At 47.1% G+C, this 19324-nt stretch overlaps 2 protein-coding genes across 4 annotated transcripts in view; one reads left to right on the top strand and one right to left on the bottom strand.

Moving 5' to 3' along the window:
• The window catches only part of JAM3 (junctional adhesion molecule 3), a 94988-nt gene extending 85187 nt beyond the window's left edge, over positions 1–9801 (top strand). The window contains exons 6-11 of the mRNA XM_032284932.1: positions 2994–3146; positions 3567–3769; positions 4729–4828; positions 6717–6846; positions 6933–6987; positions 7279–9801. Coding sequence (XP_032140823.1) covers positions 2994–3146; positions 3567–3769; positions 4729–4828; positions 6717–6846; positions 6933–6987; positions 7279–7314 — 677 coding nt within the window. The 3' untranslated portion in view covers positions 7315–9801. The remainder of the gene's footprint in view (positions 1–2993; positions 3147–3566; positions 3770–4728; positions 4829–6716; positions 6847–6932; positions 6988–7278) is intronic.
• Positions 8107–19324, bottom strand: part of NCAPD3 (non-SMC condensin II complex subunit D3) — a 79684-nt gene continuing 68466 nt past the window's right edge. For 2 of the 3 annotated variants that reach the window (XM_032284930.1, XM_032284929.1), the window contains exons 29-35: positions 17811–17993; positions 16270–16436; positions 15870–16009; positions 14877–14954; positions 11315–11389; positions 11164–11224; positions 10451–11076 (exon numbers count right to left, since the gene is read on the bottom strand). In XM_032284930.1, coding sequence (XP_032140821.1) covers positions 10968–11076; positions 11164–11224; positions 11315–11389; positions 14877–14954; positions 15870–16009; positions 16270–16436; positions 17811–17993 — 813 coding nt within the window. In that variant the 3' untranslated portion in view covers positions 10451–10967. Of the gene's footprint in view, positions 8675–10450; positions 11077–11163; positions 11225–11310; positions 11390–14876; positions 14955–15869; positions 16010–16269; positions 16437–17810; positions 17994–19324 lie in introns of those variants that run through there. The other variant, XM_032284931.1, reaches the window with a different exon arrangement.

Below are 19324 nucleotides of genomic sequence, written 5' to 3'. Positions count from 1 at the left end.
GGGGGCGGCAGAAGTCAGAGCGGAGGCCGCAGTCAGGGGCCCTCCGCAGGGTCCAGCAGGGGGATGAGGGGCAGGCAGAGAGACTCGAGGGAGGCCTGCTGGGACTCGGTTAGCAGGCAGGTGGCTAGAGAGGAGCATGGCCCCCTTTTTCTGACAGGAGGGCGGAGCAGCAGGAGGAGGTTCCCTGCAGGCTGGCACATCAGTCGGAGCCTGTGGACTTCTCACGGAAGTTGCGAGTTGAGAGGGACTTGTGGAAACAGCTCCAACACGGTCTTGCTTTGAGTTCTCAATGTCGCCAGGAGCCTGAGTCTCCACAGAAGAGTTTTCCTGCCCACTCACATGAAGTCCCTCCTTTGCGTCTTATTTTTGGAGTGATGAAAATGTTCTTCTCAGAACATAAATCTGTTTTCTTTGGTTACTCAGGCTGACCCTGCTAAACCCTGAGCATGTAGTTTAGAGCATCAGCAGAACCAGGTGAGAAATTCCTAAAGAGCTTTCCTTTTCTGGGGATTAAACATTTTGCTCTTAGCCACAGGAGTGGGAAGGCCGAGGGAGACTGTTTCCCACAGAGAATGCACGGGCTCAGGAGGGTGCAGCTCTCCTTGGCCTCTTCCCTGCCTCAGTGCGGGGCTGCACCTGGAGCACCCTGGTGGGGTTTATTTACCCCTTTCTTACACGGTAGAGGCTCAAATTCTCTACCAATGGATGGCTGTATATCAAAGCTTATTAGAAAACGTTGTTGCCAATGTCTCTGCTCCATCAGAAGCATCTATGCTGTTCTTAGTGTATCATGGCAGGCCCTTCGTGTCCTGGGCAGCACTCGTCAGGTTTAGTGATAAGTAGTTGCTACTCTTTTGTGTTGTGTTTTCCTAACTCCTTCTGAATTTGTTGTTCTGCAGGTTCTTCCTGCTTCTTTGAAGGTGTTGTTGTGTCTTATGTTTAAACATTTTTTTTATTGAGCTGTAATTCACACTGCACAGGCCTTGTCCTTTTAAAGTGTACAATTCAGGAGTTTTTAGTCTATTCACATGGTTGTGCGGCCACCACCGCTATCAAAATCCAGAACATTCTCATCATCCCACAGAGAAACCCCATACCCATCAGCAGTCAGTCCTCCTCCCCGTGTCCCTGGCAGCTCTGATTTTACTTGCTGTTTCTATGGATTTGCCTGTTCTGGACACTTCATAGACATCATAGTCTTTCATGGCTGGCGTCTTTCCCTCAGTATCATGCTTTCAGGGTTCATCTGTGTTGCAGCATGTGTCAGTACTTCATTTCCTTTCATGGCTGAATAATGTTCCATTGTAGATACTAATCATTATTTGATCCATTCAGTTGATGTGCATTTGGGTTGTTTCCACTTTTTGGCTATTATCTTGACTCCTGACCTCAGGTGATCCACCTATCTTGGCCTCCCAAAGTGCTAGGATTACAGGCGTGAGCCACAGCGCCCGGCCCTTGGCTGTTATCAGTAATGCTGCTAGCAGTATTTGGTTACAGGTTTTTGTGTGAACCTAGGTTTTCATTTTTCTGGGATGAATGATCAAGAGTACAGTTGCTGGGTCTTAGAGTAGTTGCATGTTTAGTTTTTACAAAACTGACAGAGCATTGTTCACAGCTGCTTTATGAGTTTACATTCCTGCCCCCACTGTATTTTCCCACATCCTTACTAACAATTGCTATTGTCTGACTTTGTAAATTCCAGCCATCTTAGTGGGTCTGAAGTGATGTCTTATGAGTTTGATTTGCATTTCCTGATGACTAATGATGTTGAGGGTCTTAGTTGTATATTTTCTTTGGAGACATGTCCGTTCAAGTTTTATGTCCATTTAAAAATAATTTTTTTTTCTAGAAACAGGATCTCACTATGTTGCACTGGCTAGACGTGAATTCCCAAGCTCAAGTAATCCTCCCTCCTCAGCCTTCTGAGTAGCTGATACCTCATGTGTGTGCCACTGCACCTAGCCTTATGTCCAGTTTTCTAATTCGGTTGTCTATTTATGACTGAATTGTAAATTCTTTATATATATTCTGGATGCTAGGTTGGATTTGTGATTTGCACATATTTCTCCCATTCTGTGGATTGTGTTTTCACCTGCTTTTGTCCTTTGAAGCACAATGTATTTAATTTTGATGAAGTCCACTGTCACTGTTTCTAGTATGTGCTTGTGCTTTTGGTGTCATATCTAAGAAACTATTGCCTAATCCAAGGTCATGAGGGATTTAATGCACATGCATTTTTCTAAGAGTTTTATAGCTTCTTTTGTTTTCTTGTTTATTTTTTTGAGACGGAGTCTCGCTCTATTTTACAATCTCTGCTCACTGCAACCTCTGCCTCCCGGGTTCAAGTGATTGTCCTGCCTCAGCCTCCCGAGTAGCTGGGACTACAGGCACATGCCACCAGCCACTTTTTGTGTTTTTAGTAGAGACTGGGTTTCACCATGTTGGTCAGGATGGTCTCAATCTCTTGACCTCTGCCCTCCTAGGCCTCCCAAAGTGCTGGATTACAGGCGTGAGCCACCGCACCCAGCCTAGTTTTAACTCCTGTGTTAGGTCTTTGTTGTATATGGAGTGAGGGAGAGGTTCAATCTCATGTGTTTGCATGTGGATACACAGCTATCTCAGCATCATTTATGGAACATGAGTTGTTTCTCAAATGGTGTTTTTTGTTTTTTTGTGTGTGTGTGTGTGTTTTATGGGTGGTCCTTCCTGGCAGTGAGGAAGAGAATGTGAGGTTCTTGGCTTTAACGAAAGAGACGCGTGTAATGAGTGCATCTTGCACAGCAGGAACTATTTTTGGTGCTTAGGTTACAGATAGTAATAGGTCCTGGTTCCCGTCCTCAGGGAGTTCACTTCTCTACACAGCAATAGAAACAAAAACTGCTCTGCAGTCTTCCTTGCTGTGGCATCCAGTTCTGGCTCTAGAAACCACACTCTTCAAGTGGCAGAGATATCTTTAAAGAGTTTTTTAGTGCCTCCTGTCTTTTCTCTAGGAGTCTTGGTAGGTCGTGCAGAAATACTGGGGAAGACATCCCTGAAGATCTGGAATGTGACACGGACAGACTCAGCCCTTTATCGCTGTGAGGTGGTTGCTCGAAATGACCGCAAGGAAATCGATGAGATTATGATCGAGTTAACCGTGCAAGGTAGGAGCTCATGCAAAGGTGAGACATCTCTGCCCTTTTCAGGCCTCGTGAGTCCGTAGCCATGGGATGCAAGAGATCGGTTGTATCTTGGTTTCTTTCCGTCCAGAACTATATCCCTGAGGGGTTCACATGGCTTAGGGAGAGCACTGCTGAGAGCTAGACTGCCTGAGCTGGGACAGAAGCTGAGAAGGGAGTGAAGCTCCTGCCACTTCCTTCCACCTTCTAGGGGAGGCGCCTTCACACACGGGAGGGCAGCGTGCAGCGGTGGAGGGTCAGTCTGCAGATGGGATCCTGGGAACGGCAGTGGTGCGGCACGCCTCGATTGGCTTTCTTGTCTTTGGAGCTGATTTCTTGTGGGCTTTAATAAGAATGGAGCCCTGTCGCTGAGATCTTAAACACCACCCGCTTCTTTTCCCACAGTGAAGCCAGTGACCCCTGTCTGTAGAGTGCCAAAAGCTGTGCCAGTAGGCAAGATGGCAACGCTGCACTGCCAGGAGGGTGAGGGCCACCCCCGGCCTCACTACAGCTGGTATCGCAATGATGTGCCGCTGCCCACGGATTCCAGAGCCAATCCCAGATTCCGCAATTCGTCTTTCCACCTAAACTCTGAAACAGGCACTCTGGTAAGCTCTCTTCCAAGAGGTGAGGATGGAGATGTTTTCGTTGGGGCAATTGATGCTTATTGTGGAAAGAAGAGTTATTAGGAGAGATGGTGAAACTCTTGATAAGACAGGAGCTAAAAATCTAGAATGTTAGTGATTCTACAGGAAGAGTGAGCCTTCCTCCTTTTTATCCCCTAAGAATGTAAACAAATACATTCTTAGGGGGTAAAATAAGGAAGAGAAAGAAACCGTAGATTGAGACTGAAGAGGGATATTAAAAATGTTACTGGGGTCCTAATTTGGATAATCAACTGTAAAAGTCATCAGACAACCAGGGAAATTCGATTACTAGCTCATATTTGGTGATCTGTTAAGCAATTGTTAATTGCTTTAGGCATGGTAAAGGTTCTGTGGCTGTGATTTGTACAGTCCAGGTCTTCTAGAGATACATAGTGAAGTATTTATGGATAGAAGGTGTTTGGAATTTGTTTCAAGATAACCCAGTGTTGGTGGTGGTGGGAGGTGGGAGAGGAAAGGAAACAAGCTGGACACAGTGACCTGGCCAGCAAACCACACCAGGCTTTTACTACATGTGGTTCTCTCTTGGAGGTACCTTCTGGTCTGTGGACTTTCCAGCTCCACGTGGTCATCAGACAGATTTTAATAGGGCCCTGTGTGTTCATTTGGCCAAAATGTTGTCTGAGAAGCAGTCATTGTCGAAGAGCCCCTTTACCAGAATAAAAGCAAGGATCCACCTCACATCCTGGATGTTGCCAGGCTTTGGTGTCTCCAGTCCCAAGGGGATTGGTCATTGGGGAGCTCTCAGCAGGTATCAGGCAGTGGATCAGGGAGGAACATGCACAGTGCCGGGGAAGCCACGGGGAAGTCAAAAGCAACCTCGTTCTGGACCCAGGTAGATGTGCCCTCAGAAGTCTGCCTTGTGATTGGCCCAATTATCTACTTGTCATTCCCTGAAACAGGTGTTCAGTGCTGTTCACAAGGACGACTCTGGGCGGTATTACTGCATTGCTTCCAATGACGCAGGCTCAGCCAGGTGTGAGGAGCAGGAGATGGAAGTCTGTGAGTCTCTTTTTCAAAAGGTTTCATCACAAGACTGGGAAGTGAATAGAACATTTCAAATTTAATATTTTCCCATCAGTTTAGAGGTCTCCAGAATTTTATCCAGTTATTATCATTTTGTAGAAAACTGACAGAATTTTAGCTCTAGTCATTTTATCTGCAGACAGAGCTTTAGCCCCCAGAGATATTATCTCAGGGCTCTGGTTCCCCTAAAGGTGGGGCGGGGGGTATTGAGAGGAGGCTGGGAACAGATAGGATGTGTCCAGATCACTTGGGGAGCTTTTTTTTTAATAAATAAAAAAAGACAGGGTCTTGTTTTGCTGCCCAGGCTGGAGTGCAGTGGTGCAATCACAGGTCACTATAGCCTCAAACTCCCAGATTCAAGCCATCCTCCCATCTCGGCCTCCCGAGTAGCTGGGACAACAGGCACATACCACTGTGCTCAGCTAATTTCATTTTTATAGAGATGGGATCTCACTATGTCACCCAGGCTGGTCTCAAACTCCTGGCCTCAAGCAGTCCTCCCACCTTAGCCTCCCCAAGTGCTGGGATTACAGGCATGAGCCACCGTGCCTAGCCAGGAGCTTTTGTTGAATCCCTCCCTCCCTCCCTATTTGCAGCTATCCCCAGAGCAGTGTTTTCCAAAACTGCCTGGTGATAACCATTTGGAATCACTGTTTCACTTACAGGTGCGAGCCTACCTCAGACATATGCTACAAATGTTTTTGTGTAAGACAAGCATTCCAAGTGATTCTTCTCATCCGTCCCATCTGAGAAACTCTGCTTTAGGGTGTTTTCTCCTCAAGTTTTGCCCCAGACCTATTCTAGCCTACTGACATTTTAGTGATGAAACTTGAGAATTGACATTATAAAATCAAATTGCATGGCCAGGCGTGGTGGGTCATACTTGTAATCCTAGCACTTTGGGAGGCTGAGGCAAGATTACCTGAGGCCAGGAGTTCGAGACCAGCCTGGCCAACATGACAAAACCCTGTGTCTACTAAAAATACAAAAATTAGCCAGGTGTGGAGGTGGGCGCCTGTTGTAGTCCCAGCTGCCTGGGAGGCTGAGGCAGGAGAATCACTTGAACTTTGGAGGCAGAGGTTGCAGTGAGCCAAGATTGTACCACAGCACTTCACCCTAGGCAACAGAGCGAGACTCAAAAAAAAAAAAAAAAAAATTGCAAGTTGATTTTTAAGTGTGCATTCATATTTGAGAACCAATACAGAGAGTTTTTAAAAACTTCCAATTTACTTGGCTCTTGTTGATAAATTCCCTGCATAGTTTTCCATGTGTTGCTTGCCTAAAGGAAACAGCTGCCAGAGCCCCATATGAAGGTGACCCAGTGCCTTTGCCCAGTATATAGTCATGAGAAAAGGGCTCTGAGCTTATAGATCGGAGGTCAGGCAGCCAGTGGAGACAAAGCCCAAGTTCTTACCTAGCATTTTTTACTTTCTAATAGGGCTTGAAACCAACTTTCCCCAGCAATCCACAACAAAGGGAGACCCTGGAAATTAGGGATGTTTTCTCCCTTGGGATCCTGGCTCCTAATCTTGTCGTTATAAGCATTTTCTCCATAAATTAGGTTCTCAGGCGTTCAGCCAAGGATCTTTAAGCCTCCAATACCAAGCCCATTTTAGTAGTTTTCAGTGTAACTGCATTTCAACTGTAGAAGTCTCAGTACTTTTTACATGTGATGTTAGGAGTTATGGTGTCCTATATGTTCTAGGCTGGAAAGATTGTAAGTGTTCTCTCTTCTAGCTGGGTAGGCCCGAGGGGGTGGGGGCAAGTGGGTTTGGAGTGAAGGAAGGAGGCACAGCAGGGTCAGGGTCCTTTTAAAGAACAGATAGTGTGTATCATGGCTTTCCCCAAACCTCCTTTTCTTCAGATGACCTGAACATTGGCGGAATTATTGGGGGGGTTCTGGTTGTCCTTGCTGTGCTGGCCCTGATCACGTTGGGCATCTGCTGTGCATACAGACGTGGCTACTTCATCAGCAGTAAACAGGATGGAGAAAGGTGAGCCTGCCTCTGTGAAAAAAGGGAAGTGCAAGCTGGCAATGATATCACGACCCTGTTGTTAAACTGCCCTCTTCTCCTCACAGTTACAAGAACCCAGGGAAAGCAGATGGAGTTAACTACATCAGGACTGATGAGGAGGTAATGATTTAGTAAACCCGGAAATCTAGGTGAATCCAGCAGGAAAAACGGCATTCCTCCTTGGAAACCGTGTGGGTCTCCTAGGAGGATTTCTGAGTGCTCGTGCAGCTCCTGCGCTCCTCAGCCTCTTCACAGTAACACACATACTAACGGGATTTGTGCTTTGCAAGCGCTAGTGATTGTACTTTTAAAGAATGATTATTTGATTTGTATTTAGCTCATGTTAGACTTAGTGTTTTTTCTCTTGCCACCAGGCCCCTTGATGGCTCTAACTTTGTGTTGGCTTTGCAGGGCGACTTCAGACACAAGTCATCGTTTTTGATCTGAGAGCCGCAGTGTGGCCAAGAGCACACATGCACATACCTCTACTATAAACTCCTGTCAAGGCAGCGAGAGCCGAGTGCACTTGGACAAAGCTAGACACTCATTCAGAAGCTTTTTGTTTTGGCCAAAGTTGACCACTACTCTTTTTACTCTAACAAGCCACATGAATAAAAGGATTCTCCTCAAGGTGGACACCGTAAATGTAAACAAAGGAAGAGAAACTGCGTGCGTTTACTGAGTTGGGTTTCTGGCCTGATTCCCACACAAGTATTAGGGTGATCTTCAAGAGCGTGCTCACACATAAATGCTCCTGTGCTGGGTCTTGTGAAGCCTGGACAGCGCCCTGTGAGATGGAAAGGTGGCAGTGCGGCACCAGCAGTGAGCGCGTCCTGGTGGGAACCCACAAAAGGCTTCTTAGGCAGCGGCCTTACTTCATCAGCCCGTACACGCCACCGCAGTTTCTTCTCAAAGGCTCTGCTGATCAGTGTTGCAGTGCCCGTTGTGGAGAAGCTTTTTGGATCAGCATTTTATAAAAACAACCATAATTGGGAAGGTAAATTGCTTGCTGAAGAGGGATCTTGCCTGAAGAACCCTGCTTGTCCAACAGGGTGTCAGGATTTAAGGAAAACCTTCGTCTTAGGCTAAGTCTGAAATGGTACTGAAATGTGCTTTTCTATGGGTCTTTATTTTATAAAATTTTACATCTAAATTTTTGCTAAGGATGTATTTTGATTATTGAAAAGAAAATTTCTATTTAAACTGTAAATACATTGTCATACAATGTTAAATAACCTATTTTTTTTAAAAGAGTTCAACTTAAGGTAGAAGTTCCAAGTGGAACTAGTGTTAAATTGGAAAATATCAATAATTAAGAGTATTTTACCCAAGGAATCCTCTCATGGAGGCTTACTGCGATGTTCCTTTTCTCACATAAGTTTTAGCCTTTTTCACAAGAGAACTTAGGCTGTCTACACATCAAACTATTGTTGCTTAGGAAACCTTTAAAAATTATAGTTGAGCAATGTTGAAATCAGTTTGCATCTCTCCAAAAGAAACCTCCCAGGTTAGCTTTGAACTGCCTCTTCCTGAGATGACCAGGGCAGTGTACCCAGAGGCTACCCAGAGGCCTCAGATGTACAGAGACAGACGCCAGTCAGCTCCTGGGGTTGCGCCAGGCACCCCTGCTCTAGCTCAGCACTGCCTTGCTGTCTGCCAGGAGGCTCAGGCATTTTTGAGCCTGGCCGTGCCCCCGTGAGCTTTTCTCCTGTGGCCCCCGCTTCATCCAGTACAGCGCTAAGGTGGGCACTCCAGGGACACTGGTGTCTTCCATGTAGTTTCCCAGCTTTGGGCTCCCATAACAGACCTTTTTGGTTATGGATGGCTTACAAAATACAGCTTCCACTGCTATTGTTTTTAAAGTTTGTTTTAATTATTAAGACTAAGACCAAAGGCAATTGCAAATTCAAGTCTGTCAATACAATATTTTAAAAATAGATTCCACTGTTCCTCTTTGCCACAGAGAAAGCACGCAGACACCACAGGTTCTGTCATTTCATAACAAACCATTGTGAAGTGGCGGCCAGTCCAGCCTTTGAAGAACCTCAGGTGGTACAGGCAGGTGAAAGGCCTGGGAGTGAGGAAAATGAAACGCCTGAATCAAAAGCAGTTTTCTAATTTTGATTTAAAATGTTTCATCTGCCGGAAACACTGCTCAGTTTGTGGGGAAACATCCCTCCGAAGCCTGAGTTCTTCAAGAGCAGGTGTTCTCAGCCTCGCATGCCTTGCCGTGCTGGACTCGGGACCCGAGTGCTCCGAAGCAAGGAGCCGCTGAGGAGGAGCCCCTCACTCCACTGTGTGCCTGAAGGGTGCCTCTCACTAGTCACCTGGTCGTTCAGCCTCCAGTGTCTTGAGTTTTTTATACGTTGACAGCTTTTTTTAACTGCATACATGAGACTATGTTGACTTCTTGTAGTTATGTGAAACCCTTTGCCACAGGCCTCCTGGCAGAGGGAGGAAGTGCCCCAGCAGTGGCTCAGTGCTCCGTGGCATGTTCCGCACGGCATCCTGGATGCTGAGCATGCAAGTTTCCTCCATTGCCACCTCGGTGGACAGGGATGTCTCCCCACCCTCAGTGTGGGGGAATAACACTCCAGCCTCCTTCTTGGTTGTCATACTGAGAGGGTAGCCTTATTGCCCCCTCTTCTGATACCCTAAAACCTTCTACACTAGTGCCATGGGAACCAGGTCTGACGAAGTAGAGAGACGTGAAAGTGGAGTCTGGGAAGTAGTTGCCTATAACTGAGACTAGACAGAAGAGGAACACTCATGTATTGTAAGATATGAATGTGACTCGACGCAAGGCCCATACGAGGCTGTGACTCTGCCTTTGGGATGGATGTTGCTGTACATAGATATTACAGACTTGTACTAACACACCTATAATTTGGTATTTGTTTAACCTCATTTATAAAAACTTAAAAAAACCCCAAACATCGCTTCATTCTTTCTTGTTTGCTCTTACATTGAGTTTGTCTCTTCTTCCTAGCATCTCGGTGGTTAGGCATGTACACGAGAAATGCTACGACCTATCCATGAGGGAAGTCAGTGCCTGGGCAGTAGGTCAGCCTGTGCGCTCCAGAGCAGTGCGGTGCCCGCCACCACCTAGTCCACCTGTGTCACAGTTCCCACGTGGGATGGCAGTGGGCGGAGCTCAGTGGCATTCCATCCCCAAAACCAACCAATGCACAAAATCACTTTGTACTTTTGCTTTTGTAATACTAGGATTAAGAAGTCAAACCAACTGCGATGGTCCTAATAGAAGAGACTCAAGTCGTTCCCTCATCACTGGAGCACCCCTTAGCAGAGGGCTGCACAAATCGGCTCAGTGCCGCTCTCAGGAAGGCCACAGTCATTTTTTCCCAGGCAGGGATGGTGTTTATGCCTGTTACAGAAACCACATGGCTTCTCTGTGGGCGCAGAAGCAGGTGGGCGGATGAGCTGCCCTTCAGGACAATCATTTCTTTTTCCTAACAGGAAAGATTTGGTTTCATTCCTCTTACGTGCTTTAATGTAAAATTAAAATGTTTACCAATAAGAGCTCTGTTCTAAAGACAGAACTAAGTTCTATTGACTACTGGAAGGCTGTATTTATGCTAAAGCTTTATTACTTTTAGAAAGCTGTACACTTTTTGTAAAAAATTACAATTATAAATAGAAAAAATTTTAGAATCAAAATTTGGTCATTACAGATGGGAAAATATGTACTATGAGGAATTCAAACACGTTAACAGAGGCTTGATTTATATAAAAGAAAGCTGAAGTTGTGTTCCTTACAGATCAGATTACATAGCTTACCTGAATGGACTTGACGCTTTCAAATGGAATAAAGTTATATTAAATAGATAAGGCTTCTAAATCTGGCACGTCTCTATGATTTTACAGTGTTTAACCATGTATATCATACAGAGAATAGAAAAGGCTGGCCGGCCAAGCGCAGGTGAGTGCCAGGCCCTTGAGGAGGAGGAGCTCTCGTGTCCCATAGCAAAGCACTGCCCAAGGGCTGTGGGAAGTGATCCAGCTGCCTTTCCACACGGAGGACACGAGACTGCTTCCTCAAGGGCTCCTGGCTTCCTGGACACTGGTGGGGATGCGCTGTTTTAGTTGGCTGTTTTCAGAGGGGTCTTTCGGAGGGACCTCCTACTGCGGGCTGGGGTGTCTTTATTCCTGGCTGGAGACCTCACATTCCACTGCTGAGGCTGTGGGGGCCTAGGGAAAGGACACATGCAGTCATTCTGGAACTCAGAAAAACCCTGACAAAAACATCCAGCTCAAAAGGAACATGGCTAAACTTACGGTTTATCGGGCGATGATAAACATAAGATGTCATTTCCTTGACTCCAGGATTCAGTTTTCTCTGAAAGGGAGTCAAACATAAACAAATTCAGTTTTCCCAGAATCTCAAAGGCAGCTCATGTATCAGCCCAGAAGGAAACCAAGAACTTGCCTTTGGCTGCTGAAGAAGTCTGTGGAGTCCTGATGTAACTGACTCCTGCTCCAAAAGTGACATCATTGATGGTCTCTACAAAAAGGGGAGACAACCCTGTGAGTGAAGGCGGAGCGTCTCTGCTCTAGTCATCCATGTGGTGTAGGCACGGTGTCTACATCAGTGTTGAGTGGCAGCCCTCAGACCTCCATGGGACCCTGTCCCAGGGCCTGGCAGTGTTGAGGGCCCCTCCTGGGGACACGCCTTTCCATCTCTCTGACTCCCTTCTTTGACCGCAGCCCTCCTTAGGCACTCAGGCGAACCCTGGTCCTCACTCCTCACACCTCTGGCTTTCCTCCCACCCCGTCTTCCATGACAGCCCCTGTGCCAGTGACCGCCCTGCCCCACTCACTACACTTCTTATGTGGCTCACCCAGATTCCCCGAGGACACTCAACTCCTTGCATCTGCGCCACCATGCGTCCCTGCTACGTTTTTAGCCAGTGAATGGACCATGCAAGCTGGAAATGGGGCACCACGAGCAGCTCCCCCACATGGAATCAGCAGCCAAGTCCTGTCCCTTCCACCTCCAGTTGCCGCTTCATCCTGTCCCTTCGAGCCGCACTAGGAGTGGCTCAGTCCACCCCACCCTTCGACTTTGCCCTGACCAACCCCCTCCAGTTTGCCCTCAGGAGCAGGAGAACACAGTTTAGGAGCAGATTCCACCGTAGCCTCGGTGTCTTACCGGCTGTGTGAGCTGCTCTGAGACCCTCAAGTTTCTTCATCTAAGTGGGTATAAAAACGTAGCTACCTCATTGGGGGCTGCCAGGACTACATGAAGTTATCTATGTTGAGTGCGTAGCATGGTGCCGGCTGCGAGGCCACTGCTGAATAGATGTTAGTGGCCACTGTCACTTAACTAGCCAGCATCCCTGCATCACTGGAGTTATGTTTAATCAAGAAGCTGGTAAATTCATTGCCCTGCTTAGATACCTCAATGGCTCTATGTTTTTAGGAGAGCCTAAAGTCCACCCTCAGTCTCAGCTGGTCCCAAGCTGCCTTTGCAGACTTACCTGTTATGCTCAGGTGAACGTGCATGCACACACGTCCACCCCCCTGCATCCCCTTCCTCAGCAGGCCCTGCCTGCACGTTCTGCTCCTCTGCCGCCCGCCCCATCTGCCTACACATGCCACCCTTTCTTGGAGGCCCGGATGGTGCAGCCTCGCCCCTCCCGGGTGGTGCTGTACCCAGTGCATACGCTGCTATCGGCACACTACCCAGAACAGCAGGGCTGGGCAGCTGCTTGCTGGTGCCAGTGAGCCTGCTGCCTTTCTGCAAGCACACATGAGGAGGCAGCTTCAGAGCTCTCCATGCTCTGCACGTGGTGTCTTGAGGACGGACTGTGTCTTCCCATTTACATTTTAAAGCTCATCAGCCTAGCGCTGTGTACCTGATGGCTACTTGAGTGCCATTAACAGACAATGGTAGAGAATTCTGTCGTCATCACTGCCAGATCTGCTTATTCTGTTTCTGTGAAGTCTCTCCTTGTGCTGTCACGTGAAATTCCCTTCCTTACACACACGTTGCTCTTCCTGTTTGGAAGCCCAAATGTGCTCCAAAAAATTAGTCTCCCATCTTTACAGGAGCACAGGTGCGGGGGCTCTGACATCCCCCAGGCACTGTGCATAGAATCAAAGGCAGCAGCGTCTGTGCCACCCAAATGGTAACAGTAAGAGGGACTTGCTAAAACCCCCACAGATTTTCAGTTAAAGTCCTAGCATGAAAATTGAGTAATTTTCATTTCTGTCTAGCAACACCACTTTGTTTGAATTGATGCGCCACAGTGCTGAACTGGGTGGCATCTTTTCCACCAGCTTTGAAGAGCTGAGACACTTCCTGACAGTCACCCCCACCTAAACTAAAAGTTGCCAAAACAATCTGGACGTATAAACCACAGAGAAAACAGCACTGAGTGCTTTTAGGCTACCTAACAATTCTCCCAGGAAGGAGAGCTAATAGGAGACCCTGCAAGCATTTCTTCCTGGTTCAGTAAAGAGAGAGATGGACAGAAACTGCATCAACAGGAATATTATGTCCAAGAGCCTGAAGCAAGAACAAGTCCTCCACCGACTCAATGACACCGGGGCGCCTGATTCCCAGCACAAAGTATGGCTCCCCACATGCAAACGAGGGCAGTATGAACACTCCCCGCCAGGCTGCACTGCGGAGGAACACGGGCTGCTAGGAAACCAACCCAACACTGACATCAGGGGCTCACAGGATGAGCACAACTCAAATGAGATGCATCCTCCCTGTTTCTTCAGCATATGGTGCCTCACTGCCAAAATAGAAGCACTTGATGCTCCTGAGCCAGGAACATCGAACATACAGCAAGCTCCAACACACAGAACATCGCACCTGTCCACGACGCAGGATCCCAAATTACCCACTGCTTTTAATGACAAATGCCGTCATGATTCAGTAGTCGTCTGAGGGTGGGGGTGGGACAATCTCCCTTAATAAGGGGATTTGGATGAAAATTGCCTCTAACCTGTTAAATATTCTAGGAGATCCCAGCATCAGGTGACAGAACATTCAAGTAGCTAGAACACAGCAGGTGCTCCATACATGTGAGCTGACTGAAGGGGTGACTAAACGAACAGCATGACACCTTGCTGCCCTGTTGCCAGGAAAAGCACCTTAGCACACTCTTGTCTTCCCCTGCTGCAGACAGGACGGGGAGGCAGGCTCCAGAAGGGGCACGAGAGGTGGGGTCAGAAGGCCTGGGCTCAGCGCCCAGCTCTGCCCTCCCAGAAATCTCCAGGAGGAGATGTCTGCCACCTCGCAGGTTCCAGGCACTGTGGTGGGCCCCTGTGGAGACAGTGAGGAGTGGAATGGCCAAGGAGGATCCTGGAAGAAGAGTGTGGAGTGTGCAACGAGGTTATCAGTGCCACAGGAGGGTCAGGGACACGTGGGGCTGCATGCAGCTTGCCAAGGGCACTGGGCACAGCCGAGCACAGAGTGAGGGGCAGGAGGGGACACGGCAGGTAGGGCCTGGCTACTATTCCATGGATTTGGGCAGGAAGAATTTGTTCTTCCTGTAAGAGTTTTCTCAAAAGAATGTTTTTTTTGTAAGATTGGAGACAGTAAGAAGCTATCAAACAAGGGAACTGGAAAAAAATATTCGACTCTCCTAACTCACCTCTCTTTTGAAATAAAAGGAAAAGAACAGACAGTAGAAAAAAGCACGGAGGGGAATGAGACACAGGCTCCGGGCAGGTCCTTGGGTGTCCTGTCTTGGCAGCTGCAGAGCGTGCATGGCACCTGCTGGTGCTGACGTCTGCCCCATGAGGGCCTGCAGGCCCCTGTGACGTTTGACTGACTGCATGGAACAACACTCACTCAGTGCTCATGGATCAAGCTACCGTGGTCGCTGTGAAACACTACACCTCAACAATGCACTCGCACGGGTTTGACCACCAGGACTTCCCACACCAGAGGAGTCTTACTACAACTCCAGCAAACACGTCGCGACTGCAGGAGAGACTGAGGAGAAGCCAGCGTATTCCGATCAGTTACTCACTGTCAGGGGTGCTGATGGCTCGCTTGGTCATGTGCTCAGCTGCACCATTCGACTCTTGCTCCAAGCTGTATGAAGACACTAGGATAGAACGGAAAAGGTGTAGATGTCCAGAAATACCCCCAAACAATAACAAAGAACAAAACAACCCAACGAGAAAAGATATTTGCAAGATGTAAAGTTAAAATCCCTAGTACTTAAAATTTTCGTATAAAGAGGCAATTCAGAAAGAAATACAAATAAATGATAAACATGAGAAAAAGTGTCCATTCTCATTAGGATTCAAACAAATAAAAATTAAAACCAGACCAATTTTGGTTTATAAAGCTTAGCAAAGACAATGGGAAATTACAAAACCAGTGTCTTTAAGTAGGAAAATGGACACTCCTGCAGGAGTCTAACTTGGCATGAGTGACGGAGGACAGTTTCACACTATCCAAAGTTTTAAAACATCCATGGCCTTTGACTGCTGGGAATTAATCCCAAGGATTACATACATACACGGCTATATGTACAAGGAGGTTTACTGTGACAATGTTTTTATGAAAAAATTGAAAATCACCAACATTTCAAGGACCAGGACAGTAATAAATAAGTTATTTCCACAGACACAATGCCATGAAGCCACTGGAAGCAAAGGCTGAAAGAAAAGTTTATGGAAACTGTCCACTGCGTCGGACTTAAGTATGCAGGGAAACAGGTCATGGAACAACGCACATACAGATCACAATTCCACACACAAAACACGTGTAAGAGGAACAGAATGGCTGGAGGAAGGGACGCCTCACCGCCAGGGCTGAGTTTCAATTTCACTCTATTTTCCAGATCTCCTAGAATAAATATGCATTATTACCCATGATCCTAAAAGCCCAATTAATGTTATTTGTTTTAAAGATAAGAAAACAGGAACCGTTTTGAGAGGAATGAGAAGTAGGCGTGTTCTGTTTCCTGACCTGTAAATGCTCTACTATGTATGGCACCAAGCTTAAAGCTTACCCTGATTGCACGTTTTTCCTGGGCTTCCAGAGTTTAACGTCAAAGGCAGAACTCCTAAGCTCCGACTCCGATGCCTGCTATTTGACTCCACAGCTTTCTTGACAGAATTCAGGATTGCAATGGTGCTCAGGGACATGCGCCTGTGGAGAACAGCCACAGCCGCTGACTTTCTCACTGCAGACCATTGCAGAGGTGACAGTGCAGCACTGTGTCCCCGTGGGCCTCCTGTCTGGCGCATTCCTCACCCCCAATCAAACCTCCCAGGGCCAGGTGTGGAGCGGAGTGGCAGGCCAGACAAGGACGATGTCTTTCTGCCCGTGCTTGGTGGGAATGGCAGGGGCGCCTCTGAGAACATCACCATAGACAACCAGCCCCGAGGTGACCTCCAGGGGTTCTTTACCTGGCTTTGGGCAGCAGCCTCTGCAACGGCCCAGTTTCAGGTGTAGGAGATGACACTGGCATGTGGCCAGCACTTGCCCTGGGTGTGCAGGGATGGCTCACGGCAGGGAATGTGGCAGAATTTTCTTGGCCAGCAGGAACTGGCACTGTTTCTAAACACGGACGAACCTGGTAGAGAAGATAAAGAGTATGTACCTTCTAACACTTTCTACGTTTTTAAAAATTGATATACGGTAGTTGTGCATGTTTTGGGTATACACGTGAGATTTTGATACATGTGTACAATGTAATGATCAAATCAGTGTAAACTGGATCTCCGTCACCTCAAACATGAATATCTTTTGTGTTGACAACACTCCAATTCTCCTACTTTGAAATACACAGTAAACTGTTAAATTATAATATCTCCTCTGTACTGAATACTAGAGCGTATTTCTTTGATCTAACTTTATTTTGGTACCCATTAAGCAACTTCTCTTCATCCCCCTCCTTTTCCCACCCCTTCCCAGCCTCTGGTAACCACCAAAAATCCACTCTAATTCCACGAGATCCACTTTTTTGGCTCGTATATACGAATCAGAACATACAGTCTTTGGCTTATTTCATTAATGGAATGTCCCCTGGGTTCATCCTTGTTGCATCAGATGACCCGATTTCACGTTTATGGCTGAAAAGTACTCCATTGTGTCCATCACCCATTTTCTTTACCCACTCATCCGGTGACGGACATTTAGGGTGTTTCCAAATCCTGGCTATTGTGAACAGTGCTGCACTGAACATGGGGAGCAGGTGCCTCTCCCACGTCCTGATTTCCTTTCTTTTGACTATGCAGTCAGCAGCGAGGCTGCCGGCTCATAAGGCAGCTCTACTTCTAGTTTTTTAGGAACCTCTATTCTGTTCTCCATAGCGGCTGTTCTACTTTCCATTCCCACCAACAGTGTCCAAGCCGTTCCCTGTCTCTGTTTTAACAGTTTTATTGGAATAGAATCTTCGTATACTGAGTAGGTCCACAGTAGTGTATTTTGAAGCCTTATCAGCTCTGGGTATGTTGAATTTCCTTTTCAGAAACAGAATACTATGAGAAAGCTGCCACTTGTAGATGCTGTGGCATGGCAGCAGAGAAAAAGGAGTACGCTGCTTTGTGCTCATTGCTCCTTCCTACAGGAGATCTGCCTGCATTCCTCAGTACAGTGAGCAGCAGCTACTCCTAGAAAGGGCCGTGGGCCGATCTGCTCTAAAGAGGGCGTACTGGGGGAAGATGCGAACACACTGACACACCCCGGCAGACCCAGGATCTACAGTCACAGCTACTGCTGCCAGCTTACTTCCCGCGCCACATCCTCGTGGGAGGGAGGCCTGGAGCACAGGAAATCCATCACAGACAGAAAGGCACAAGGGAACGGCCAAAAGCAGCACTCCTGAGGCCTGTGGGCTGACTAACCTCTGATGTCGGAGATCTTGAGAGGTGCTGGACAAACGACAGGCTGGCAGCAGACAGTAACCTGGACTGTCAGGTCACAGTGCAGTGGGTCCCACACCTACCTGTGCCACAGCCGCCACCTCGGCACCTGCAGCCATGCCAGTCACATCTGCATGTTTTGCTAGCTCTTGCTCCTGGGCCAGCTGTTCCTGGTACTTCTTCATGTCATACTCAAGCTCTGATGCCAGCTGTTTGTCAACTGCAAAGAAATCCTTGACCTCATCTCGGTAATCCTGCATCACCTCCTAAAACAGACCCAGGAGCATCCTTTAATGCGTTCTTGAATAAAAAAAATAGGCCCTGAACCCCATGACACACATTTGCCTCTGTAAGAAACCTGCACATCCTGCACATGTACCCAGGAACTTAAAAAAGAGAAAAGCCCTCCAACATGACTTGATAGCTAATAGGAGGAACAGTAAGACTAACATGACTGAAAGCAGGTGATTTCCACTCGAGTAACTAACAGGCACGTGGTATATTTGGAGCAAACACCACTGGCCACACAGGCAGGTGAACATGTGTGCAACTAACGTTCTCTCTTTTAGGAACCATCCTGGCTATCTGGCACTGAATGGGCAACCTCCCAGGCTCCCAATGGGAGAAAGACATGCTCAGACAGGGCCTCTGGAGCAAGTTCCGGGATGCCGTGGCTCTAAAAACTGTTCATCTGTCTACACTGGCCTCCCCATTGGTTGTCCAGGGATTAAAACTAAGGCTCAAATCCCATCTTTGTGTCTTCTTCTGAAGATTTTACAGAAAACCTTTTCTCATACCTGGGGAAAAACATCCTTAGGTCTTAAAGAGGGCTGCTAGGGGCAAGACCACTTTGTTAAGAGAAAGAATCATTCTACCTAACAGTAACAGGCAGGAAAAACACTGCAGCTCTAACTAGGAGGCAAGTCCCAGCAAAGAGCAGGAATCCATGCATTCTTCCAGCTGCCACTAGGAGTGGGTTCCACAGGCCATGAAGAGACTCCTTGGAGCTGCTGACAAGCAGCATGTGGCCATCCTCTGGGTGTGTGCTCACAAGCAGGAAGAAGACTTATTTTTCTTAAGTGTTTATGTAGTCTACGTACAATCTAAGCTCTTTTTTTTTTCCTAAGATCTAAAGCAGGGCAATAAATACAAGAATAATTGAAAGTTTTTATTTTTATCATACAATGAGAATACCTTTCCTCCCTTAGCTTCCTATGATAAAAAGCTATTTGAAAATTTATATTCAATGTAATTTTTATTGCAACCTTTTTTGGAAAGAAAAAATTGTAGCATTTTTTTGAGGAAGAAAAGCACATAATGTGAACAGAGAAATAACTGCTGAATTAAATAAAAACTATGTTGCATTTATTTATTAGTAAAAGATTTTGCCAGAAAGGTCTGAGGGCCCACTTAGGTCTGCCCTGCAAGTCAACACATCTTGGCTTTGCTCAGACCAAGCTCCTCATGGACCCCCGCTGCTTGACAAAGAATTGAGACCAGTGATGGCAGCCCCCGAGGCAGCTGCTGCACAGCAGTTATTTCCTGACCTTGTCAATCGGAGTCAGCGCAAAAGGTAAGCACCCTGAAATCAAACCCA

This window comes from Sapajus apella, unplaced genomic scaffold, assembly GCF_009761245.1.
Source record: "Sapajus apella isolate SASKATOON/1434 unplaced genomic scaffold, GSC_monkey_1.0 scaffold16, whole genome shotgun sequence".
Taxonomy (NCBI): domain Eukaryota; kingdom Metazoa; phylum Chordata; class Mammalia; order Primates; family Cebidae; genus Sapajus; species Sapajus apella.
Note: the sequence above shows the minus strand (reverse complement) of the source record. Positions and strands in the feature narration are given on the sequence as shown.